The 27144-nt window shown below is 38.4% G+C and overlaps 1 protein-coding gene and 1 long non-coding RNA gene across 6 annotated transcripts in view; one reads left to right on the top strand and one right to left on the bottom strand.

Annotated features, from left to right (window-relative positions):
• Nucleotides 1–27144, bottom strand: part of LOC128635398 (uncharacterized) — a 99568-nt gene that overhangs the window by 58389 nt on the left and 14035 nt on the right. The gene's annotated exons all lie outside the window — the stretch shown is intronic.
• Nucleotides 1–27144, top strand: part of LOC108279542 (NACHT, LRR and PYD domains-containing protein 3) — a 44633-nt gene that overhangs the window by 12190 nt on the left and 5299 nt on the right. For 2 of the 5 annotated variants that reach the window (XM_053688236.1, XM_053688237.1), the window contains exons 4-11: nucleotides 2278–2331; nucleotides 2478–4418; nucleotides 8450–8644; nucleotides 11333–11506; nucleotides 12019–12192; nucleotides 12699–12872; nucleotides 13156–13329; nucleotides 21446–21619. In XM_053688236.1, coding sequence (XP_053544211.1) covers nucleotides 2278–2331; nucleotides 2478–4418; nucleotides 8450–8644; nucleotides 11333–11506; nucleotides 12019–12192; nucleotides 12699–12872; nucleotides 13156–13329; nucleotides 21446–21619 — 3060 coding nt within the window. The remainder of the gene's footprint in view (nucleotides 1–2277; nucleotides 2332–2477; nucleotides 4419–8449; nucleotides 8645–11332; nucleotides 11507–12018; nucleotides 12193–12698; nucleotides 12873–13155; nucleotides 13330–21445; nucleotides 21620–27144) is intronic. The other 3 variants (XM_053688239.1, XM_053688238.1, XM_053688240.1) reach the window with 3 other exon arrangements.

Below are 27144 nucleotides of genomic sequence, written 5' to 3' on the forward strand. Positions count from 1 at the left end.
TGTTTGGCAGTTTTTTCTGATCGCTAGTTTTCTACTGGTTTTCGCTCAGCGTGCGATTTATCGGCGACTTATAGCGGCGGCGCGCTCCCGAAAAACCCTGAATTCATCACAGCTTCTGGAGCAGTTATTTCCGAGTGACTTATTTATTTATTTTTTTTTTTTGGAGGAAGACTATGTGGATTGAGTTGGGGGCTCTATCTACCCCCCAGAGAAGTCAGAGGATAGGGGTCACTCGTGTGTCTGTCATTTGAGCCATTCGGAGAGCAAGTGCTCCTTCACCTGGGGCTCTGGCACTATTTTTAATAAACATTATATTTTATAAGTATGTTTCAGACTTTTTTTGTGTGTGTGAAATTACACAATGTGTAACAGAGTTCATGCTACTGCCATTTGTTTTCATTTTGTGCCATTTGGAGAGGCTTGGTGCCTTTTGGAGACGTTTGGTGCCATTTGTAGAGGTTATTTTGTGCCTTTTCTAAAAAAAAATGTTTGCTGTTTCTAGAAGTCTGCAATTTTTAAAGGCTTTGTGCCATTTTTATAAGCTTTGTGCCATTTAGAGAGGTTTTATGTCATTTGGAGACATTTGGTGCCATTTGGAGAGGTTTTGGGCCATGTTGGAGAGGTTTTTAACTGTGTTTGGATAACCTTACACACAATTTTAGTGGTTAGAGATCACTTCCTCATATTTTGGGTGTTCATGGACAAGTACTTAGGGCGTCTTTGAGACCAGGAATGGGGTTGATATCAACATTTGCTGTGAAGATATAACATTTGTGTTAAAAGTAAATAATTTTTTTTATAATAATAAAAAAAAAAATCTGAATATATTGCCCCAGGTAGGCTAGGTAAAAGAAGAAATATTTGAAATAACTGCTAATTCTTAAAGTCTGAAGTGTCTATTTCATATGAGCCATTAACCACTACTGTGGTGTGTGATATCACAAAACAAATTAATGCTGAACACAGGTACCCCCAAAACAGACAAAAATGCCATCTTTTGGCTACCGGTAAAAGAGGTTAATCTGTACATGGGGAAACGATATTAAATTACTGTGATCAACACCAGTATGGAGCAGTTTGTTGGTCTTACGTCGACAGGTAGGGACAAAGATTTCAGGAGAGGATGAGACGATGGATATATTGTTTAGGATGTAGCAATCCAGTGTCTCGAATGATTCTGTAAGAGTCTCTGGCTAGGCAATAAGAGCTCTGTTTTAAATTTAAAAGCTGGCGTGTAGTGTACCTTAGGACCATGGTCATTGAGTACACACTCACAAGGCCAAGGCGATGAAACTCCGTAGCGCACTGTGAGCACAAAGTCATACAATCCACACACGCAGCTGAACCGAGGCGTTGATTCCGCATTGCACGCTGCAGGTTATTCCAGGTGGAGCACAGAAATAAAAACAATAGTCAAAAATATATAAAATGGCAACACCACATCGCAATCCTGACGGCACTAAAAACAATATAATTTAAAAAAACTCAATACAACTAAGTAATTATTTCATACAATATGACTTAAAATATCAACGAAAACAAACAAAACAGTAACAGGAGCGGCAGCAAAATGTGCCAGCATCCCCTGTCAACCAAAACTAGAAATGATCTCAACTCAAAAACACTCAAACCCACTTCATTCTCAAAAACACTTCATTCATTGAGTAAAATCTTTCACTTGAGTAAACTATTCAGTCTATCTAGGGTTGGCAGCCATCCACACCTTATAAACAGGGTTGTCCTGTATTGAAAAGTAAAATGCTGCATCCTTTGTTGAGTTAATATGTGACCTGATTTGTCTTTATTCCCATCGTTTCATACATCCACTGAGTCTACACAGTGGTGAGAATAATAATAGTGAATAAAATCAAACCAGTTTCATAAAAAATAGCAGAGACTCAGAATCTAAATCAGTGATATGGGACAGAGAATAACAGACACACACTGGGCACGTCAACATCATCATTGTCCTGGCTATGGAGTCTGTGGTTCTGAAAAACGTCCTCCAAAATATTTTTTTATACAAAATTGAGTCTGTATTTATCTCTGTTTAGAAAACATTACCTGTTCATTCAGATTGATTTGTTACATCATTAACAGCCTTCAGGAAATAACCTAGAATACCTAGAATTAAAACAGGGCCAGATCAGCACTGTGTTTTCTGAATGTTAATGCACTTAAAAAGAATTTTTGTAGCAAAATTAAGGTAAAGGTTTAGATAATAGTGTGTAAGTGATGGAAGTTATCTTCTTTAACAGCTACAGTTTTTGTTCACAGTGTTCTACAGAGAGCAGGAGACAGAATAGAAAAGAACATCATCACAGATACAGGGTAAGATCAGAACCAACAACATGACTGTGACACTGACACGCTGGTATTATAAACCTCTCTGCTGTTATTAACTACAGAGGGATTAGACTATAGATAATAGTCCGACCCCATGTCTCACCTCATCTTCCTACTTCACCATCTCACAGGCACGACCCCGAATCTGCTTCTGTGAATGAATTCCAGAAAAAGTTCAAATTAAACCTGATGAAGAAGTTTGAGTGTTTGAATGGAGTGATAATAAACCTGGGAAACCAAACACTCCTGAATGAGATCTACACAGAGCTCTACATCACAGAGGGAGACAGTGGAGAAGTCAATAAAGAACATGAGGTGAGACAGATCGAGGCAGCATCCAGGAGAACAACAACAGAGGAAACACCAATCAAATGCAACGACATCTTTAAGCCCTTATCTAAACAACACAAACCCATCAGAACTGTGCTGACAAAGGGAGTCGCTGGCATCGGAAAAACAGTCTCTGTGCAGAAGTTCATTCTGGACTGGGCTGAAGGGAAAGCAAATCAGGACATCCACCTCATATTTCCACTTCCTTTCAGAGAGCTGAATCTGGTGAAGGACCAGAAACTGAGTCTGATGGAGCTCCTTCATGTCTGTTTTAATGAAACAAAAGAAACAGAAATGTCCAGTTTGGAAAAGGTTCTGTTCATTTTTGACGGATTGGACGAGTGTCGTTTTCCTCTAGATTTCCAGAACACAGTGAGAGTGTGTGATGTAACTGAATCAGCATCAGTGCATGTGCTGCTGATAAACCTGATCAAAGGGAATCTGCTTCCCTCTGCTCTCATCTGGATCACCTCTCGACCAGCAGCAGCTGATCAAATCCCCTCTGAGTGTGTCCATCGAGTCACAGAGGTACGAGGGTTCAATGACCCACAGAAGGAGGAGTACTTCAGGAAGAGAATCAGTGATCAGAGCCTGGCCAATAACATCATCACACACCTGAAGTCATTAAGAAGCCTCTACATCATGTGCCACATCCCAGTCTTCTGCTGGATTTCAGCCACTGTTCTAGAGAGAATGTTGGGTGAAGCAGAGAGTGGAGAGATCCCCAAGACTCTGACTCAAATGTACACACACTTCCTCATCATTCAGACAAACATCATAGGAGAGAAGTACTCAAAGAAGCAGGAGAGTGATGAAGAAATGCTTCTTAAACTGGGAAAACTGGCTTTTCGGCAGCTGAAGAAAGGGAACCTGATCTTCTATGAGGAAGACCTGAGAGAGTGTGGCATTGATGTGAGAGAAGCAGCAGTGTACTCAGGTGTGTGTACGCAGATCTTCAGAGAGGAGTTTGGGCTTCACCAGAGTAAAGTGTACTGCTTTGTTCATCTGAGCATTCAGGAACACCTTGCAGCTCTGTATGTGCACCTGACATTCATGATGGAAAAGAGAAATGTTCTTATACAGCATCGGGACTCTAACTGGTGTATCTCAGATTTACACAAGAGAGTTGTAGATCAGACTCTAAAAAGACAGACTAAAAAGAAAAAAGGGGGAAAGGTTGTTCAACCGAATTGCTTCTCTGAACAGCTATTTGTAAACAGTTCTAAATCGTGGATGAAAGAAGTGGAAAGGGAAAAAAAAAATTCAAAGGAAAAAATCTCACATTTACACTATAGTGCTGTAGATCAGGCTTTAAAAAGTCAGACTGGACATCTGGATCTTTTCCTTCGCTTTCTTCTGGGTTTCTCACTGAAGTCCAATCAGAAACTCTTACATGCCTTAGTAACACAGACAGGAAGTAGCTCACAGAGCATAGAGGAAACAGTTCAGTACATTAAGATGAAGATCAGTGAAGATCTTCCTACAGAGAAATCCATCAATCTGTTCCACAGTCTGAATGAACTGGGTGATAATTCTCTAGTGGAGGAAATCCAACACTACCTGAAATCTGGAAAACAAAGTGAGTTCTCTTCTTCACAGTGGTCTGCTCTGGTGTTTGTGTTACTAACATCAGTACAGGATCTGGAAGAATTTGACCTGAATAAATATTTCAGTACAGATAAGATACCAGAAACTGTTCTTCTGAAGATGATGCCTGTGATTGCAGCCTCCAGAAAAGCAATGTAAGTAAAGCTGAATATAACTGTTCTACTGTTACAGTGTTAGAACGAGAGAAACTGAAAACACTTTGACAAATATCTACTTTGGGTTGTTTTTAATTTAAGGTGATACAGGGTGGAGTTTATGCAAATAGATAAATTAGAGAATAAAAATGCATAAACAAATGAATAAGACTGAAGAGCAGGTATTAAATGTGTGGAAGTCAGCTGATTTTATTTGAGGAAAAACACTGAAGTCTTGAAGTTATGACTTAGTATCTTGAAATAATTAAAAAGGTTCTTGAAATTATGATTTATTATTACCACAGTAATGCTGGTTTTATGTTGGATATTTGGAAATCTTGTGTTTTTATTTACATAAACCTTAGCAATATCACACTCGCATCTAGAATCTTTAATTTTATCTTTGTAGTTTGAAATTTTTTTTTCTTCACATTTTTCTACAGAATTTCTGTTATACATGAAGTGGAATTACACAGACACATGGTATATAAAACTATATTTATTGCTGTAATACAAAATTACAGAGAAACACACATAAGTAGCCTACCGGTAACAAGGCAAAGGTGAGAATCATCACGGATTAACTGCCAGTTTCCCCACCTACTCTCTGTCCGCATTCAATACTCAACCACGCCCCCACTGCAACAGTAGTGTTCTGTTGTACAGGACTGTATCACTCACTCTATATATTTTAGCAGTATTCATGTTTTGGTATCATTTTCTATTTTTCACCCGACCACTACAATACCCAGAATGCAGTACACCAATACGTAACTCAACCATTGGGAATCTCTACTGTGATCAACCAATATTATATATATTTACACCTGTGCAGCAGCACTTCAAATCAGAGGATTATAAAGAGATTTGAAAGTGAGTTTTTGGGTCTTCCACTGGAGAAGATGATAAAGAAAACAGAGATTCTGTCTGTATTTAGTAAAAAACAGAGAGCAGAGAAGCTCCATGCCCAGAACAAAAGGAAATCAACTGAAATAGGAGAACTTGTTAATATCTTGTAGCAAGTAGGCTAACCCTATTTGACTTACCCATGTAACTACTAGTAAGGTGGCTAGTAACATCACTAACGCAAAGGTAAATAATCATGTAACGCTGCTAGCTAACATTATGGCAGCTGTTTGTGTTGTTATTGTTAACTTCAGTTGTATGGCTCACTGTAATTGTGAAAGATCTACAGTTTCTCTCTGCCTCCTGTTCTTCTCTCTGGTGCTGTTCTTCTGTATATTCTGGCACAAACATATATGAATGGAGGTCACTGTGTAACACTACATCAAAAAATCCTTATCTATTGAGTCATTTCTGTCTCTGAGTGATCCATTCGCTCCATAATAATAATTTACTTACAAAGTTAAGTGACTGATTATTAGCAGTAGGCAGCAAAATATTTCAATTCCCTGTATATGTCATTATCCAGTGAGCACTGCCCCCCCCCCATTCCCGTCCAATACAATTATACACCATAACCGGTGTGGTTTTACAGATTTTGCATCCACGTCCCTTGCTGTAAGTCACGAGTAGCAATGTTCAGGGCTGATTCTGAACATTCTGGAACAGTAGAAGTGTTCGAGAAGAAAGAAGGAAAATAAAATTTAAATTAAAATTGAGGTAAAGGTAAATAACTATTTTCCACAACTGCAAGAACAACTGGTCAACAACTAAATTTTACTTATAAATAACAAATAAAATAATATAAAATAAATCCAATAATAAGTTACAACACACTTTTAAACTAAAATTTCTGCTTCTGTTATTTTTTCAAGAAACATTAGCTAACATAGTGAGAAATGACTGGGGGATATATAGTCAAGCTGAATTTAGCTTTAAAATGTTCCTGCATCACTTATAAGAAAAAGCCTTTATTTGTCACATACTGTATACATTAAAGCACAGTGAAATAATTTTCTTCACATATCCCAGCTTGTTAGGAAGTTGGGGTCAGAGTGCAGGGTCAGCCATGATACAGAGCCCCTGGAGCAGACAGGGTCAAGGGTCTTGCTCAACACTGACAGTGCCCCAAAATATTTCCTAAAAGCACCTGAAAATGATTCTTGTGTCACCTGCTTTCATAACAACTCCCAGAATTCAACACCACAACCAAACACCTGCACTGAACTCCATTTCCCAGCAGCACAACGGACTACAAACTCCATCACATGATCAGTCACATGACCCACTTCCCAGATCACGTTCACCTGATTACTAACTCAGCATTGAGAGTGCCCCTGTTACTAGTTAGACTAAGAGCCTTTCTTTTATGGCGATTTTTTTTTCAGTTAATGATATTCAGGAAAACTCATCAATCAGATATCTAAAAACTCAGTACATAACATAAAAATGTATTAAATAGGAGCAACATGCCATATCCTCCTCAGGGGGAAGTCTGAGGTAAAAGGAACTAAGTGATTCACTCTGCTCTTTAGCCACTCGGACATGATCATCACCTGCCTTCTGCTCCACAGTAAACTGTACAGTTTGAGTTGTATTCATTGTCAGTGTCACGAATCGTGACGGAGCAGAGATAGAACGGATGCAAGTGTAGTATGAACAGTTGTTTATTTGAAAGAGAGACAGGCAGACAAATCCAAAACGTAATCCACAAACATGCAAGAGGTCAGGCGATTGGCAAACAGGCATACACGGGACAAGGCTGGAATCTAGGTCGTGGTCACGGAAAACAGGGTCGATAAACAAAACGAGAAACGAACTATGACGAGGGACTGAAAGCGGATAATCCAGCGCGAACTAACTCTAAACATGGACTGTGACTATGATATGAACTAAATTAACTCTAAACATGGCCCGTGACTATGATATGAACTAAACTAACTCTAAACACGGCCCGTGACTATGATATGAACTAAATTAACTCTAAACATGGCCCGTGACTATGATATGAACTAAACTAACTCTAAACATGGCCCGTGACTATGATATGAACTAAACTAACTCTAAACATGGCCCGTGACTATGATATGAACTAAATTAACTCTAAACATGGCCCGTGACTATGATATGAACTAAACTGACTATGATACGAACTAATCTAACTCTAGGGTAATCTTCTGCGTTGTGTGCTGGGAGGCGCGCGGTATATATGCGGACATGATCAGCGTCTAAATCGCTAGCAGCTGAGGGCAATACAGACCCACGTGAAATCCCAGCCAATGACAGAACAGGGAGGAGACGTGACAGAAACGTAAACAAAACACACGTGTCCAGATGTCATTACGGTCAACAACGGAAAAGCAGGTTCTCGCGCATTCGCGCTTAGAGCACGCTGCTTCAAGGGGGAATCGTGACAGTCAGGGACAGGACTGTATCCCGTCTCACACCTGTACCTCCACAGACTCTTGTGTTTCACTGGGAATTTGTGTCGAAGACATTTTCTAAGAACCACGTGACTGAGTTTCTGTAACCAGGGCAACAATGACGTTGACATGCAAGCTCACACTGCACATGTACATTCTCTTCCTGCTATTTCTGGTGAAATTGGTTTCATTTTATTCACTATTATGTTTCTCACCACTGTGGAGACTTAGTGTATGTATGAAACGATGTGTACGAGAATACGGGCCAAATCACATCCTGTATTAACTCAATAATTTTATTTTTCAATACAGGACAATCCGTTATTATACAGGATAAGTGTAAACCCTACTCTAGATACTAGCTAGTTAGCTGTAGTTATCTATTAACTTTATCCATTTTAATTACATTACACTTGCAGTACACTTTACTCTGGTGAAGCCCAAACTCCTCTAAAGCCAGTTGTCCCAGTTTAAGAACTAATTAATTAATAGTATTTTTTTTACTGGTTTTGGGTGTGTTTCTTCTTTTGTAACCGGTGTATAGGAAGAAACAGCCCTGGTGATTTAAGCCTTTAAGCATATTGTCTAACTGGTGTTTGTACTTTTAGCATTTATGAAAATGAGAAGGTTCAGTGATAGCTTTGAGGACTTGTTTGATAATTTGCACTGGTGTTAGTTCATTATGTATTATTTTATTTCTTTCAGTATCAGGTGTGATTCACTTGGAGTGAGAAGTTGGTCAGCTCTGGTCTCAGCGCTCAGGTCAGAAACCTCCAATCTGAGAGAACTGCATCTGACTGTGAAAACACTGGATCTGACTGGGAATAAACTAGGAGACTCAGGACTGAAGAGTCTCTGTGCTGGACTGGAGAATCCTCACTGTAAAGTGGAGACACTGTGGTAAGATCATCTCTCTGAGAGTCACAATAACTCACTAAAAGCAGCAGTTGTATACAGTGTGGTTTTTCACCTGAAATTTTCTGTTACAGTACAACCTGCAGAACAAATAGATTAGTCATTAAGTGATAATGATTTCTCTCCAGAATAATTCATGCTTTAAATAAATAAATAAATAAATAAATAAATGTACTTATAGTTAGATACATGTGAATTAAAAATAGAGATAAACAGAGATCCTTCTACAAAACCTGACTCTTCTGCAAAGCCAGCAATACTTTAAGAAACTGCATTGAGTGACGTTGCTCAGTAACATTTCTGCGTGGTGTGTATCCGTGTAACAGACTAGTTCAGTAAAGAGTTTACCTTCTCTGAAACAGACTCCACACTGTGTCTTTTCCCCCTGACTCTCGTGCACATCATCTTTAATCACAAGAATTAGTGTAGACCTGGCTTCCTTTTTTCACTCAAAATCTGTGTGTGTGTGTGTGTGTGTGTGTGTGTGTGTGTGTGTGTACGCTACATAAACAAGTGGCAAATGAACAAACCTATTGAGTGAAAGACTTTCAGCACTTTGGCCACTTTTTGCAGTCATGTAAGTTCTTTTGAGCAACTGCTGGCTTTTGAGTTTTATTTTCAAAGCGGTGCCCACCCTGTTTTACCCAGGCCCACCGTCTGTTCAACTTCTGGAATCGCCACTGAACAGTGGTAATGTTTTGGTCAGAAATGTAAGAAATTTTTTAAATAATATAATTAGCCATGTTTGATAGTAAGCTAATGTTATGCTAACCACTGTGTAAATACATAACAGATAATAATTAAGAACAATAATTTATTACACCATAATGATTAAAGATATGATTTAATAAAAGTGGGACTATACCTCTACACACACACGACGGTTGGTGACAGTTGAATTTGTCAATATGAATACCTGTGTGAATGCAGTGCCAAAGTGTCATATCACAGAAATCCAGTGACTACATTTCCCATCCTGCACTGCAGCCTACAAACATGGCCAACCATGGACTACACCCCCCCCCCCCCCCCCCCCCCACACACACACACACACACACACCTTCTCTGGAATTCTAATCGCACACACACCTGTTGCCAATCTCAACTCACTCCACACTATGAAATACTTTTTTTTTCTGTACCCTTTCCTTGTTTTGTTCTCTGTTCATTGATCTTGCTTCTTGTTCCTTGTTGTTGATTTTGCTTTGAATAGTTTATGACTGTTTTCCACTCGCCTGACAATTTGCCTGTTATTTTGACCACACTATTGTCTCGTGATTTAGATTTGTCTGCCTGTCTCTCTCTAAATAACTCTTATCTGCATTTGCATCCGTCCTAACCTTCTTTACGTGCATTTCGTGGCAGAGTGACATTATCTCAGTGAATCGAATCTTTTATATTTCTCTAAATTACATCGTTACACCAGTGCGTGTGAAAAGTGAGCATCTTTTTGTGTGTTGTGACTCATTGAATCATTTACTCAACTGCACAAGGGAAAACTGTGTGTGAACAAACCTATTCATCCATCCATCTTCCACCGCTTACTCCTTTTCAGGGTCGCGGGGGAACCTGGAGCCTATCCCAGGGAGCATGGGGCACAAGGCGGGGCACAAGGCGGGGTACACCCTGGACAGGTGCCAGGGTGCCATCGCAGGACACACAATCACACACGCATTCACACATTCATACACTACGGACACTTTAGGCACGCCAGTCAGCCTACCATGCATGTCTTTGGACTGGGGGAGGGAACCCTCGCATCACGGGGAGAACATGCAAACTCTGCACACACAGAGTCACATCGAACCCCGTCCCTGGCAGTGTGAGGCGAACCACTATGCCACCGTGTGCCCATCAAACCTATTCAGTGATTTGTTAAAACACAGAGTCATTCACGACTAAAACACATCTTATTATCCTAAAATGAGCGTTCCAACATATCTACTATCTTTTTTAGGGCATTTTGTCAGAGCAACTTACATTCCTCTCATTTATACCTCTGAGCAGTTGAGGGTTAAGGGCCTCGCTCAAGGTCTAACAGTGACAGCTCGGAAGTGCTGGTTTTTGAACTCACAATCTTCTGAACAGTAGTCCGACAACTTAACCATTTAGCTACCACTGTTTAAACTGTGTGTTTTTCCCACTCAAAGCAGATCTACGATTTTTTTTATTAATTTTGTTGACTACATGACCTACATAATTTTTTTCATTTAAATGAAATAAGAAGTCATCCTGCAGGATAGATTAAGTACTTGTGAACTTTATTTTATTTCTGCAGGAGTTGAGCAGCAGTCCTTCAGGAATTATAAAGTCCTACAGGAGTTTTCCCTTGTGCAGCGAGTGTGCTGGAAATTCCTGCATGTTTCTATTGTACTGCTCCATCCTAAACCCTATAGGAAAATCCTGCACAGTTTGTCAATGTGTCCTGCAGGATTTCATCATTCCAGGATTCCAGCAAACATCCTGCAGAAAAATGAAAATCCTGCAGGAGTCCTGTAGAGTTTTTTAAGGGAGCCACTGAATAGTGATAATGTTTTGGTCAGTGATAATTATATCTTGTGATTGGTCAAGAGAGATCAGAAAGTCCAACATGAAAGACACATCATCATCATAGCAAGTAAACTAAGATAAAAAATCTGTTGATGAAGAGTGTGTCATTGTGTCTCTCTACAGGTTGGAGTGTTGTGGTGTCTCAGATGAAGGCTGTGCTGCTCTGACTTCAGCTCTGAGATCAAACCCCTCACACCTGAGAGACCTGAATCTGTCTGATAATAAACTAGGAGACTCAGGAGTGAAGAGTCTCTCTGCTGTACTGGAGAATCCTCTCTGTAAACTGGAGACACTGAGGTAAGATCATTTCTCTGTGGGTCACATGACCTGCTCCTCAGTAAGACACATTCTCTAATAGTGAGACTGAAGCAGAAGTTTTAGGTTCATCATCAATGTCCTGAGGAGAAAGATTGTTTCTTTTTATTTAACAATAAATTATCAGCGAGTAATCTGGTTTTGAAAAGACATGAGTGTTAATCCTCTTCAGAATGAATGTTTTATACTTTTATAATTTATCCATTGTATCTTTTAATTCATGACAGTGTTTGTTTTTCATGAAGATTCAGACTTTTACTTCCTTCATTCTGTAATAATATAAATATATAGAGAGATATTAGATGAGAGAAACTTAATATAACACTCAGTATGATCATTTTAATTACACTGTTAATTATAATAAACAGGTGATATTAAATCCTCATGTCATTCTGAATAATAAAATCATTTTACAAACACATCATATTTAAAGTAATTCTTAAACCAAGATAAAAATCTGTTGATGAAGAGTGTGCCGTTGTGTCTCTCTACAGGTTGTGTGATTGTGGTGTCTCAGATGAAGGCTGTGCTGCTCTGACTTCAGCTCTGAGATCAAACCCCTTACACCTGAGAGAACTGGATCTGTCCTGTAATAATGTAGGAGACTCAGGAGTGGAGAGTCTCTCTGCTGTACTGGAGAATCCTCACTGTAAACTGGAGACACTGAGGTAAGATCATCTCTCTGAGAGTCACATGACCTGCTCCTCAGGAAGACACATTCTCTAATAGTGAGACTGAAGCAGAAGTTTTAGGTTCATCATCAATGTCCTGAGGAGGAAGATTATTTATTTTTATTTAACAATAAATTATCAGCGAGTAATCTGGTTTTGAAAAGACATGAGTGTTAATCCTCTTCAGAATTAATGTTTTATACTTTTAAAATGTATCCATTGTATCTTTTAATTCATGACAGTGTTTGTTTTTCATGATGATTCAGACTTTTACTTCCTTCATTCTGTAATAATATAAATATATAGAGAGATATTAGATGAGAGAAACTTAATATAACACTCAGTATGATAATTTTAATTACACTGTTAATTATAATAAACAGGTGATATTAAATCCTTCTGTCATGAATAATAAAATCATTTTACAAACACATCTTTAAAGTAATTCTTAAACCAAGATAAAAATCTGTTGATGAAGAGTGTTTCATTGTGTTTCTCTACAGGTTGTGTAATTGTGGTGTCTCAGATGAAGGCTGTGCTGCTCTGACTTCAGCTCTGAGATCAAACCCCTCACACCTGAGAGACCTGTATCTGTCTGAGAATAATGTAGGAGACTCGGGAGTGAAGTGTCTCTCTGCTGTACTGGAGAATCCTCTCTGTAAACTGGAGATACTGAGGTAAGATCATATTTTAAATCATCAATAATAAAACATGTTCTAATCTTCTGATTACGGACGGTCTGATCTTCTCAAGAAAGATCTGTTCATGTGACCGCTGATTAAAAAGATTTTTTTGAGATGTGAAAAGCAGGAAAAAGTTACTAAAAAATTTCTAAAGATCTAGTGTGTGTTACTCAGTGCACAATGAGAGAAACTGTCTACAACCAGAAGAAAGTCAGTGCTGTTGTTCCTCTGCCTGAGATCGAGAGAGTGAAGAGTGTGTCATTGTGTCTCTCTACAGGTTGGAGTGTTGTCGTGTTTCAGATGAAAGCTTTGCTGCTCTGACTTCAACTCTGAGATCAAACCCCTCACACCTGAGAGAACTGTCTCTATCCTATAATAAATTAGGAGACTCAGGAGTGAAGAGTGTCTCTGCTGTACTGGAGAATCCTCTCTGTAAACTGGAGACACTGAGGTAAGATCATCTCTCTGAGAGTCACATGACCTGCTCCTCAGTAAGACACATTCTCTAATAGTGAGACTGAAGCAGAAGTTTTAGGTTCATCATCAATGTCCTGAGGAGGAAGATTGTTTATTTTCACTGCACACTGATGATTTGTCACAGAGTCTTTGGGTCAGAAGTACGTACGTGAGAAGCTGCAGCACAAAACGTGACTTGATGCGACTGCAATGTGTCTGAAATTACTGTGAAATTTACTAAAACATTGTAACTAATCACACAAACTGCACCTGGGACACAAACTAAATGTTGGGTTTAAAAGCAGCAGTGAAATAGAAATTATCTCAGAAATAATGGTTGGAAACTAAAATCAGAAGTTAATGCCATAGGACTGAAAAATTGAACAATTAAATAAAGCAAATTCGATTTTTAAATAAAAACGAAAAAGTGAGGTAAAGGCACTTACAAAAATTTCAAGCTATAGCAACAATGCTTTTGTTGTTTTTTTTTATTGTTCTTAAAGCTGAAATAGTGTTTATTCTGTCAGTGAATGTTCGTTCAGTACGTCTCTGTCTCGCTGCTATGAACAGGGTTGCCAAATCTGCGTTACAGAAGCAGCTCAATAGACAAGCAGTATGACAACCATGCAGTTTTCCTCAATAGTTCTTTCACTAAGATCCTACAATGGTCTCGTATTATTAAACATTTTGTGATAAATAAAGAATGTCTATGAGGAAACCCACTGACTCAAATACATTCATATAGTAACACAGAGGTGAAGTTGAGAGCAGGATCAATACGTGTGTATGAGAGGAGATCACAGTGCATGCTCACTACTGTATGTTTTAATATACAGATATCACTAAAATAATCATCAAAATGTCCAAACTCCAATCCACAGCCAAAGAAATCAATTCACGCTTGTGAGTCAAAATAGCTCAGATCCTCATTAAAACCAGGGACCTGGCAACTGCTCCAACAACACACATGGTGCTAATTTACACCTGGTTTCGAGAGGAGGACAAAATAACGCGTAAAACTCACGACTGCTAATCTCACAATATCTATTAAATTGAGCAGAATATGTAACAGTTACACTTCCAATGTTTCTACACTTTTTTGGGCGATTCTGCCTCAAATGCACAAAAATCTCAGCACATCTGTCCCTCTGCCTTCATGTTATTCTTCTCTAGAAATTTTATTCACTGTGAATTTCACATCCTAAACCCTCAGAACCTGATGAACACAATGTGCAGACATTTTTACTCTCCATTAGCTTTATAATCCAGGAATATTTTATTTAACAATAAATTATCAGCAGTAATCTTGTTTAGAGAAGACATGAGTGTTAATTCTCCTCAGAATGAATGTTTTATGAAATCAGTTCTCACTCTCTAGGAGCTGCTGCTTTAAGAAGCTGCACTGAGTGACATTGCTCAGTAACATTTCTGCGTGGTGTGTATCCGTGTAACAGACTAGTTCAATAAAGAGTTTACCTTCTCTGAAACAGACTCCACACCGTGTCTTTCCCTCCTGACTCTCGTACACTGTAATCAGAGGATATAATAAGATGAGATGTATTTCAGTTTGTGTTAACACTGGAGCACGCTGTCAGAGTGGAGATTGGACTCATCTGAGAGATGAAGAACAGAACTGCAGTTGGTTGAGGAGTGCATGGGGCAACGCCAAAACAAAGTCATTTTAACTGTGATAAAAACAAAATGATGGCTGTGTCTGTACACGTCATCTTTAATCACAGGAATTAGAGTAGGCCTGGTTTCCTTTTTTCACTCAAAATCTGAAGACTTTCTGAATTAATTTATTTAATAAAAATCTGATGGGGCAGTGGTCCATTCTGACTATTTCTTCTGTTAAAATCATCAGTTGAATAAAATAATTTTAAATATCACCACAACCAAATAATAATCGGACAGTTATAATGGTTCTCCTAATATATTTAAAAGAATACTTAACTAAAACAGTTTGTGTGATTTATCCGTTTCTTCTGAAACAATATTTTGTCCTGATATCTTTGGTTAGATGTTCCCTCTGTTGTGAATAAAATCAACCATTTTATCCTAAGTAAAAAAACTTCAGAGACAGAGAGTTTAGTAGATGTAAAAAAGTAAGTAAACTTTATTGAAAACCAACAAAGTGTGACTGTCTGCAGAGAGTCCGAATTGTACATACACAAGCATGTCTTTATATACCTCCCTGACGCAGTAAAATTATCCCTAGGTGTGGCATTCATCTTTTCTTTCTAGAACAGATTTTTTAAGGCAAACACCATTGCCTTAACTAATTATTCACATCCACATGATACCTTATCTTTGTGGCGCATGCATAGTCAGTTGTATGTTCTTTAAAAGTTTTACCAGACCTGGGTTTTTTACTATGTCACGTATTTCACCCTATAGCCTCATCTTGGTACTTTTTCCCTTGAACTCTTATCTCTTCTTTTGTCATTGATTTGCAAGCTTTGGGGGCTTAGTTCAGAAACCCAGTTCTGGAATGTGTCTAATTTATTTCCACAGAGTGATGCTGCGTTTAGACAAACACAAGTTCTTAATTTACTACCATAGAATGAATTTGCTTTAGACAAACACAAAGCACCTAATTTACACACTTAGAATACCACCTGTTGGAAGTGTTGAAGTGTTGTAAGAATATTCTTATATATTCTTTTATAAGAATATAACTTGATCAAACATTGTTCTATGGATTTAGATTATGCTTCTAACTATTGATTATACATATAGATTATACTTTTTAACCCATACAGATTATTCGATTATGCTTTAAGTAGTAATTCTAAATGTAGGTTATATCTTGAATGCACTTCATTAACATATCCAAAAGTTAGTTATACATATTGATTACACTTCATAGATATTTTCTTTATATTTTCTATATATTTTCTATATATTTTCCCCCTAAGCCCCACCTAGCTTGAGAGAGTAATCTCACAATCCAGTCCCTTCATTTACACTAACTAGTGATCTATGTATGACCACGTCAGCCATCTACCAATGACCAAATCCTGAAACCACTCTCTCTGTAGATCAGAAACACACATCTCCTCTCCCATTAACTTGAAAGGAGTAAAAGATTCTGCCTCCCTTTCCCTAACCACAAAAATTAAAACAGTGTTTGTAAGCATGAGCATGCATTTGGTTCAGCACTTGCCCGTGGTTTCCACGGTTATGTAGAGTACACAGTTGATCAAGCACATATAGCTGATACAAGTATAGACTAATAAACATGAATACAAAACAATTATAATGATAAATCAGACACTGATCACCCTGTCTCTTAATCACACTTGATTATATTGTAATAGAAAAAAATAAAATTCAGAAATAGAAAAATAAAAAAATGGAAAAAACAAAAATGAAACTGCATCACATCCTTTTTCAGGGGATGTGTTAACAGTGTTTGTCTTCGACCCAGATACTTTGCGTATCGCATGGGGCCACCCTTGGGGAGAGGTCAAGCTAGTACTTACACCCAGGGCATGGCTCATCAACTTCTTCTTCGTCCTCATTGGAGGAACTGGAATCTGTTCCATCCTGTTGCAGCTGATCAAACATCCCTTCTGGCACTTTGTATGGTCTCTCTCTTCTTGGCTTGTTCCATTTCCTCCTGAACACCTGTTCTCCAGGAGCCACTGGACAAGGAACCACCGTTTCTTCTCTTGGACCTCTGCTTTGTTCCTGTGAACAGATAGCTGTATGTATAGCAGTTAGTTGTTGCATATAAGTTTTTAGCTCCATTTGCAATTGCTCCAGTGGTGGTCCTTCATAAGGACCTCTCAAATATGGTACAGGCATGGGCCGGCCCGTAAGCATTTCATGAGGTGTTAGATGCGTAATTCTGTTAGTCTGCATGTGATAATTGATTAGTGCAAGAGGTAGAGCATCTATCCAATTAAGTTTAGTGTCAGCACAGATCTTGCTAAGCTTAGCTTTAAGATTACCGTTCACCCTTTCCACCAACCCCTGTGACTGATAAACACATCCCAATCTCTGTTTCATTCTCAGTTGCTGCAAGACTGTTTTCACTGTTTTTTGAACAAAAGCTGAGCCGTTGTCAGAGCTAATCTGCGATGGTATGCCAAATCTGGGAATTACTTCTCTGGTCAAAAATTTAATCATTCTCCCTGCAGCTTGGTCTGCAGTTGGGGTTGCCTCCACCCATCTCCTGAATCTGTCTATTATTATCAGCATGTACCTTTTACCTTTTACGCTTTTTACCATATCTACATAGTCAATCACTAGGTGTTTGAATGGTCCTTCTGGTATTGGTATGTGCCCTATAGGTGTTGATGTTCCCTTTCTGACATTATTTTCAGCACAAATTTCACACTCGGACAAAAATTGTCTACCATTGCCTGTAAGTATGGAGACCAGTATCCTTGCTGTTTTATCTTCTTCATGATTTCTCCCTTTGCGCAATGATCAAACCCATGTACATCTGAAATAAGAATAGTGAGAAGTGCGGTGGGTGCAATCATGTGTCATGTGAGCGCCAAACACCATGTGTGTCTCTAGTAACGCCTCTCTGCTGCAATACTGAATGTTCATATGCATTTGCCTGTTGTTGTATGTGGACAATATCCTCTACACTGGGCTGAGGTTGAATAAGCACCATTGGGGCCATTATTGCTACTTGGCAGCCTGAGGCCTTCTTTGCCTCCATGTCTGCAGCAATGTTACCTCTTATAACAAAATTATTGCTCTGTTTATGTGCCTGGCACTTGATGATTGCTAAGCGCTTCACATGCATCATAGCAGTGATCAATTAACCTATCTGTTCAGCATGTTGAATGGGGGTTCCATCACTTTTTATAAACCCTCTCTGTTTCCACACCGCTCCAAACAGATGACATACACCATGAGCATATGCAGAGTCACTGTATATATTGGCCATTTGGCCCTCAGCCAACTGACATGCAGTAGTAAGAGCTTTTAGCTCAGCCAGTTGAGCGGAGCACGGTTGGTTACAATGCTGTTATCACTGGCACGAATCACCACTGTGTACCCTGCATGCATGCCTGTGTGATCTCTAAAGCAGGAACCATCAACAAAATAAGAAACATCAGCGTCGGGTATAGGCGAAGACTCTAAGTCAGGTCTGAGGCGAGTAAAAGCTAACAACTCTGCAACACAGTCATGAGGTTTCCCTTCATATTCTAAAGGAATCATGTCAGCTGGATTGGCTGTAGTGCAACACTTAATAGTGATGTCAGGGCAAGTCAACAGCGTGGAGTATGCTAAGCACCGCGCCTGTGTCAAAACAAATCTCCCTTGGTCTAACAACTCTGCCACATTGTGGTGGGTGTAAATGATCACAGGGTAACCCATGATCAGAGTGGAAGCCTTGTCATAAGTATAGTATAAAGCGGCAAGTCCCTATTGATAACATGGGGGATAACCTTGTGCTACATTATCTAGCTTGGTACTGTAATATGCAGTGGGCTGTTTTCTCCTACCCCTACATGTTTCCTGCATCAGAACTGCAGAGGCATATCCCTGAGCCCAATCAGCTACGTATAGATGAAAGGGTTTGGTGTAATCTTGGGAAGTTAGTGCGGGTGCAACCTGAAGTTCCCTTTTTAATGATTCAAAGGCTATTAGAGCATCAGTGTTCCATTGTAATGGAGCACGCAAATTTTGATGCTCAGCTTGTTTCATGAGTGCCCTTAGTGGACCTGTTTTTATCGCATAGTCGGCTATCCAGTCTAAGCTAAACCCGGTCATGCCCAAAAAAGCCATCATTTTTCCTACAGTCTGTGGCAGTGGTGCACTACTTATGCCTTCAAGCTGTTTTGGGGATATAGCCTTAGTCTTGTATGCAATCAATCGTCCTAAGTACTCTACCTGTGATTGACAATACTGTAATTTTGATTTGGAGGCTTTGTGTCCTCCCTTTGCCAACTTAGTCAATACCTTGATAGAATCTCTGTGGCATTGTTCGAGTGATGAGGAACAAACTAGTAAATCATCAACGTACATAAGGAGACAACTGTCCAAACAAAGATCATTGAGATCAGCTTTCAGTACTTGATTAAACACATGTGGTGAATGCTTAAAGCGTTGAGGCATTCTAGTATATGTGTACTGCTTACCAGCATATGTGAAGGCAAACAAGTGCCTGCTTTCCTCTGCCAGTGGAACACTAAAGAAAGCAGGGCAAAGTACAATTACTGTGAAATACTTGGCATCAGGAGGAACAGTTGTCAGCAGCGTGTGTGGATTAGGAACCTCAGCCTCGTACTACCTCATTGACTGCTCGCAAATCATGTACTAGACGCCATTTTGACTTGTCTGACTTTGCAATGGGTAAAATTGGGGTGTTACAATAGCCGGATGTTTCAATTAACACGCCCACCTGGATTAACCCTTCAATGGTTGTTTTAATACCTTGTTCGGCCTCAGAGCACAATGGATATTGAGTTTTTCGTGGCAAGCATGCACCTGGTTTTAATTCTATTTTATCTGGGCTGGTAGATTTCACCAGGCCCACATCAGTATCATGCTGAGGCCACAGTTCAATTAGCACCTGTTCTTCCATGTCTTTTAGCAACTCAGCCGTCTTAGAGTTTACCACCTGTGATTCTGACATCTGTATTTGGGTGTTGTCACCAATCACGATCTCCTGCGGAGTTCCTACCATGACAGTAGCACAAAGAATTTTAAGGAATGTTTTGTCAGCAGATTGAAAAATCAAAAGATTGTCTGTACTCTCCCACTTAGCTGGTTTTGCCTCCTTCATCATAGGCCCCCGAGTCTTTTGACTCCCATCCATTATTTACATAAAGTGTCACATGTGGTACTGAATTTGGAACCTGAAACCAGTTGTCAATGAATTTACAATTGTAAATTCATTGTATTTACACTGCAAAGTGTAAATACAGTCATTTTACCATGTATTACTGTACAGTGACTGTATGCCTGTATGGCAGATTAGAATATTAATTCTTTCTTTTTGTTTACTTTTCTTCTGTCTTTTTCTGTTTGTATATGTTGTATTTTCACACAGTAAACAGCAGCTATATTGCATATTTTTGTTATCTTGCAGTAATGTCCTGTTGCAAATAGAGTTATTACTGCAGCAATTCTGTCTGTCTTCTTTTTTTCATAAACTGTACATTCTATACAGCTACTCTGAGATGGGATTCATTTTTTGTATTGAATTTCTGCAGCAAAAGAAACAAAATGCATGCATTTACTAAACCCAACAAATCAAAAATGTAGAGAGGCTTCAAAAGAAACTGCATTGCAAAGCACAATCTATGATCAATACAATATACTGTCTATTGTATAAGGGCAGACCTGACACATATAAAATTATGCAGTTTCTGTAATTCCATCTGATGTTAGTGTTTTTATGACATTGTGCTATGATTGACTAAATGTTCCTGCTGGAAGAGAACATGTGTTAGTGTTTTGGTAAACATAGTTTATTGTGTTAGTGTATTATTTTGAAAATTAGTGTTGGAGTTTCGTTTACAGTGTGTGATTTTGAGCATGAAATTAGCCGTTTTGCCAGTTGTGTGTTGTAGGTGTGTTGGTGCATTAAGAGTTAAGAGTGTGTTTTTCCCCGCTCAGAGCAGATCTACTGTTTTTTAAACTAATTTTGTCGACTACATAACCTGCAGATTTTTTTCATTTAAATGTAATAATAAGTCATCCTGCAGGATAGATTAAGTACTTGGGAACTTTATTTTATTTCTGAAGGAGGTGAGCAGCAGTCCTTCAGGAATTATAAAGTCCTGCAGGAGTTTTCCCTTGTGCAGCGAGTGTGCTGGAAATTCCTGCATGTTTCTATTGTACTGTTCCATCCTAAACCCTATAGGAAAATCCTGCACAGCTTGTCAATGTGTCCTGCAGGATTTCATCATTCCAGGATTGCAGCAAACATCCTGCAGAAAAATTTAAATCCTGCAGGAGTCCTGTAGAGCTTTTTAAGGGAGCCACTGAACAGTGGTAATGTTTTGGTCAGTGTTAATTATATCTGATTGGTCAAGAGAGAGCAGAAAGTCCAAAATGAAAAGACGCATCATCATCATAGCAAGTAAACCATGATAAAAATCTGTTGATGAAGAGTGTGTCATTGTGTCTCTGTACAGGTTGTATAGGTGTGGTGTCTCAGGTGAAGGCTGTGCTGCTCTGACTTCAGCTCTGAGATCAAACCCCTCACACCTGAGAGAACTGATTCTGTCCTATAATAATGTAGGAGACTCAGGAGTGAAGAGTCTCTCTGCTATACTGGAGAATCCTCTCTGTAAACTGGAGACACTGAGGTAAGATCATCTCTCTGAGAGTCACATGACCTGCTCCTCAGTAAGACGCATTCTCTAATAGTGAGACTGAAGCAGTTTTAGTTTCATCATTAGTGTACTGAGGAGGAATATTGTTTAGTTTCACTGCACACTGATGATTTTTCAGAGTCTTTGGGTCAGATGTATGTAAGAGAGAGCAATAGTTTGTATATATTGTAACGTTATTTTTGACAAGTCTAGGTCAAAGGTCAAGATCATAAAATTTAATGACCCTGACCGTTCAAAGGGGTCATCATCATAAATATATTTGTTAGCATCATAAAAAATAGTTATGTTAAATCCGGTTCCCATGCATTAGAGACACACACACGTTCTTTACTTTCACATAGAATGGGTCAATTCCACACACAAACACACGCGCATGCACAGGCACCGCACACGTTGCGCACATGAATACGTTCCAGTATACAAAAGTCGAGCACTCCGAAAGTCATGCCTAGGTCAAAGGTCAACCCCGTGAAACCCCGTTCCGATGTATTCCACACACACAGAGACACAGAGACACACGCATGCATACGACCCTGTCTATAAAAGCACACACACTTCCAATCAAAAATATGACACACAGACACACACTTTCTTTCCACATTATTTAAAAGGAATTTAAGTGTCATGTACTTAATTACCATAATTATGAACACAAGTTTTTAAGTAGACAATCATTTTAAAATTACTTTGCTCCATTTAGATTTTCTCCAGTAGAATGCAGCATTTTAAACCAGGAGAAATGACTACCTTTATGTTGTATAACAATAGTAACTAAAATCCAGCGTGATTTACAATACAAATATCATACCTAACATCTCTGCAGGTTTTATAGACATAAAAGCACTGAATGAAATGAGCAATATAGACAAAAAATAAACACTCTACGTCTGCTACTTTTACCCCTCTCATAGAACTATTGTTGGCTCAAATTTAGCCTATTACCCAAAAACATTTAAAACTCAACTTAGAAGCCAATACTCACATCTACCTCTGAGCCCAATTGGAGATAGAAAAAATACACCAGCCGTGAGTGAGAAGAAGCAAGGGTCCAGCTTTATTGTTCCATTCCCCCACACGAGATCCACACCGATGAGAATTCTCAAAAGTGATCCCCCTACCCTGAGCTTAAGCTCCAGTATTTATACTGTATTTACACACTAGATAACCCATATGTTTCCAGAAAAGGCCTATTTCATTTACACATAGAATCAGAACCCAGGCATTTCTAATAACCCAGAAAATAAAAACCCAGCGTTTTGAATTACATAGAGAATCAGAAACCAGGATTCTCATTTACCTAGGTGGTCAGAAACCAGGATTCTCAATTACCTAGGGAAATAAAATGACGTAGACAAGACGACTAAACAACCGGGAGGGACCTTGGTCTTATCGTTATCTCGAGGGGGGGGCAGTTTGACCCAGCCACCCTTATAACTGGCTCTCTTCATGGTTCTCTAAAAATTAAGGCTTTCCTTGCGAGACGAGAATCTTCACCATCTGAATCATGAGTAAGTTATATTTTTCTATTTTTCCTGTATTTCTAGTATATAATTTATTTTCATATTTGTACTATATTTCTTATTTTATATATATTTATACTACTTGAAAAGCGGTTTACTGTACTTCCAACTTCTTAATATCATTACAGTTCTACTGTCCTGCATATCCTACTATTCTGTTTTTTATAGAGTTTCTCTATTACTATAAGATATTATTAAAGTTATTCATGTGTGTGTATGAGAAAGAGAGAGTGTGTGTGTATGTTGTGTCTACTTGCCCGCCCTTGACTGTACGAGCGTGTGTGTGTGTGTGTGTGTATTAGCACTCCTCAGCTCAGCTCGTATACCTCTTTTTGGCTTTTTTTGACTATTACTGCTCTTAAAGATCTTTAAAGTGTAATTCCAATCCGTCAATGTCCGCCTAATCCCGCTTCTATGTGTCTAGGTGCCCGTTTTTTCTTCTTCTCAGTTTTGCTGGATGCTAGGTCTCCCTTATGTTTATTTTATGACATTTTTTATCCACAACACTATCCACAGTCCAAAGGCTGCTAATTCTGCTCAAAGAGCAAACTGACTACAATGGAGCTAGAAGGCTATATGTGTGAATGACAAAAGATTTTTTTTTTTAAATGTATCAATACATGAAATTAGTTTAAACAATGTACTTGACGTTTACACGAATAAGCAGAAATGTAATCATGCTTTTCTTCCTATAGCACAAATGAAAAGTCCTCTCTAGATGAACAGATTTTTCAAATGAAACTATCATTCTTATCCACTGCTACGGTAAACTCAAGAGTACATTTTAAAATTACTCTGCTAAATATGACTAGCATTAGCTACGTGTAGTTGTGCAAAATAGTCCATCAACTGTATTAGCAGGTGTAGCCTAACCTATACACGAGTCCACTGTTGGTCATATCACAATTGAGAATATGTTCCAAATTCATTGCTTTAGTAGAATTTATTTGTAAGTGAAATGATACTCACATTGAAATGTCCTTTGTATATTATTTGTCCAGTGTACAGGTCCTCTAACACAGTCTTAACTGTCTGAATTTGTCCAGACATGTTAAATGGGTAGGGGAAGGGACTTGACATTAGTGACTTGAAATTATCCAGACTTCATTTCACTACTACTACTTTCTTTCATTTCACTACTACTACTTTCTTCTAGAGCTCAATTAATAGATTTTGTATCTACTTGTATTGTTCTCTGCTTGATAGATGGCTTTGCTTGTATTCTTTCATTTGTAAGTCGCTTTGAATAAAGGCTTCTGTTAAATGAATTAAATGAATGTTGTAAATGTACAACAACTTAAATTTTGTTTTAAGTCAATTAATGCAGAAATTTCAGTTTAAATTACACACAATATTAAGTTGATGTAATTAACAACATTATTATGTCAACACGTCTCATCAAACAATGTTTACAACTTTAAATATTTAATCAAATCAGTAAATTAGAATTTTTATCTTGCAATCACAAATTTAATTAAGTTGTGGTAATAGGTCCCTGAATTACTTTTTAGACAAAAGCACTGTGATTATTTCTGACAACGAGTTTCCTGAGACTGTGTTCTCTGTGTTCTTTCACACAAACATACACACACACACACACACACACACACACACACACACACACACACACACACACACACACACACACACACACACACACATATATACATACATGCATATCCCTGTCTTACATTCCTGAGCCAGGTCAAAGATCATCACCAACCGTCATTATCTTAAGATTGTCAGGGTCTTGGCAGTCTTCTTATAGCCTAGGCCATCTTTATGTAGAGCAACAATTCTTTTTTCAGATCCTCAGAGAGTTCTTTGCCATGAGGTGCCATGTTGAACTTCCAGTGACCAGTATGAGGGAGTGTGAGAGCGATGACACCAAATTTAACACACCTGCTCTCCATTCACACCTGAGACCTTGTAACACTAACAAGTCACATGACACCAGGGAGGGAAAATGGCTAATTGGGCCCGATTTGGACATTTTCATTTAGGGGTATACTCACTTTTGTTGCCAGCGGTTTAGACATTAATGTCTGTGTGTTGAGTTATTTTGAGGGGACAGCAAATTTACACTGTTACACAAGCTGTACACTCACTACTTTACATTGTAGCAAAGTGTCATTTCTTCAGGGTTGTCATGTTAAAAGATATAATCAAATATTTACAAAAATGTGAGGGGTGTACTCACTTTTGTGAGATACTGTATATACATACCTTAGATAATGCCTATCTGAGGGCCGTGTTGGAATGTTCCCAAGTTGAAGTAGAAAATGCCTAAGCATTAGATCACCCCGATTACTCTTGTATACTCTTCCCATGCCATCATGCCCTTTGCCTAACAAAGCCATTCACAAAACATATTTGACAGTTGGGGCCTAATTCTAAAATTACCAGATACCAAATGTACAACAGTCTTGTCTTGCTGCCATCACAAAATAAAAATGTTTAAACCTTAAGTAATTTAGTCACGGAGGGTATGTACATTTGTCACTCTACATTAATAGTGGGGACCACCGATATTAATCTTTGACCTACATCTCTTAAGATAATGACGGTTGGTGATGATCTTTGACCTGGCTCAGGAATGTTAGACAGGGATATGCATGTATGCATATGTGTGTGTGTGTGTGTGTGTGTGTGTGTGTGTGTGTGTGTGTGTGCGCGTGCGTGCGTGTGCGTGCGTGTGTGTGCTTGTGTGAAAGAACACAGAGAACACAGAGTCTCAGGAAACTCGTTGTCAAAAATAATTACAGTGCTTTTGTCTAAAAAGTAATTCAGGGACCTATTACCACAGCTTAATTAAATTTGTGATTGCAAGATAAAAATTCTAATTTACTGATTTGATTAAATATTTAAAGGTGTAAACATTGTTTTGATAAGACGTGTTGACATAATAATGTTGTTAATTACATCAACTTAATATTGTGTGTAATTTAAACTGAAATTTCTGCATTGACTTAAAACAAAATTTAAGTTGTCATACATTTACATTTATTCATTTAACAGAAGCCTTTATCCAAAGCGACTTACAAATGAAAGAATACAAGCAAAGCCATCTATCAAGCAGAGAACAATTCAAGCAGTGCTACCACACAAAATCTATTAATTGAGCTCTAGAAGAAAGTAGTAGCCTAACGAAATGAAGTCTTGATAACTAATTTCAAGTCCCCTCTCCTACCCATTTAACATGTCTGGACAAATTCAGACAGTTAAGACTGTGTTAGAGGACCTGTACACTGGACAAATACTATACAAAGGACATTTCAATGTGAGTATCATTTCATTTACAATTAAATTCTACTAAAGCAATGAATTTGGGACATATTCTCAATTGTGATATGACCAACAGTGGACTCGTGTATAGGTTAGGCTACACCTGCTAATACAGTTGATGGACTATTTTGCACAACTACACGTAGCTAATGCTAGTCATATTTAGCAGAGTAATTTTAAAATGTACTCTTGAGTTTACCGTAGCAGTGGATAAGAATGATAGTTTTATTTGAAAAATCTGCTCATCTAGAGAGGACTTTTCATTTGTGCTATAGGAAAGAAAAGCATGATTACATTTCTGCTTATTCGTGTAAACGTCAAGTACATTGTTTAAACTAATTTCATGTATACATTTTTAAAAAAAAATCTTTTGTCATTCACACATATAGCCTTCTAGCTCCATTGTAGTCAGTTTGCTCTTTGAGCAGAATTAGCAGCCTTTGGACTGTGGATAGTTCTATGAGAGGGATAAATGTAGCAGACGCAGAGTGTTTATTTTTTGTCTATATTGCTCATTTCATTCAGTGCTTTTATGTCTATAAAACCTGCAGAGATGTTAGGTATGATATTTGTATTATAAATCACACTGGATTTTAGTTACTATTGTTATACAACATAAAGGTAGTCATTTCTCCTGGTTTAAAAGGCTGCATTCTTCTGGAGAAAATCTAAATGGAGCAAAGTAATTTTAAA

The sequence above is a fragment of the Ictalurus punctatus genome, chromosome 19 (assembly GCF_001660625.3).
Source record: "Ictalurus punctatus breed USDA103 chromosome 19, Coco_2.0, whole genome shotgun sequence".
Taxonomy (NCBI): Eukaryota; Metazoa; Chordata; class Actinopteri; order Siluriformes; family Ictaluridae; genus Ictalurus; species Ictalurus punctatus.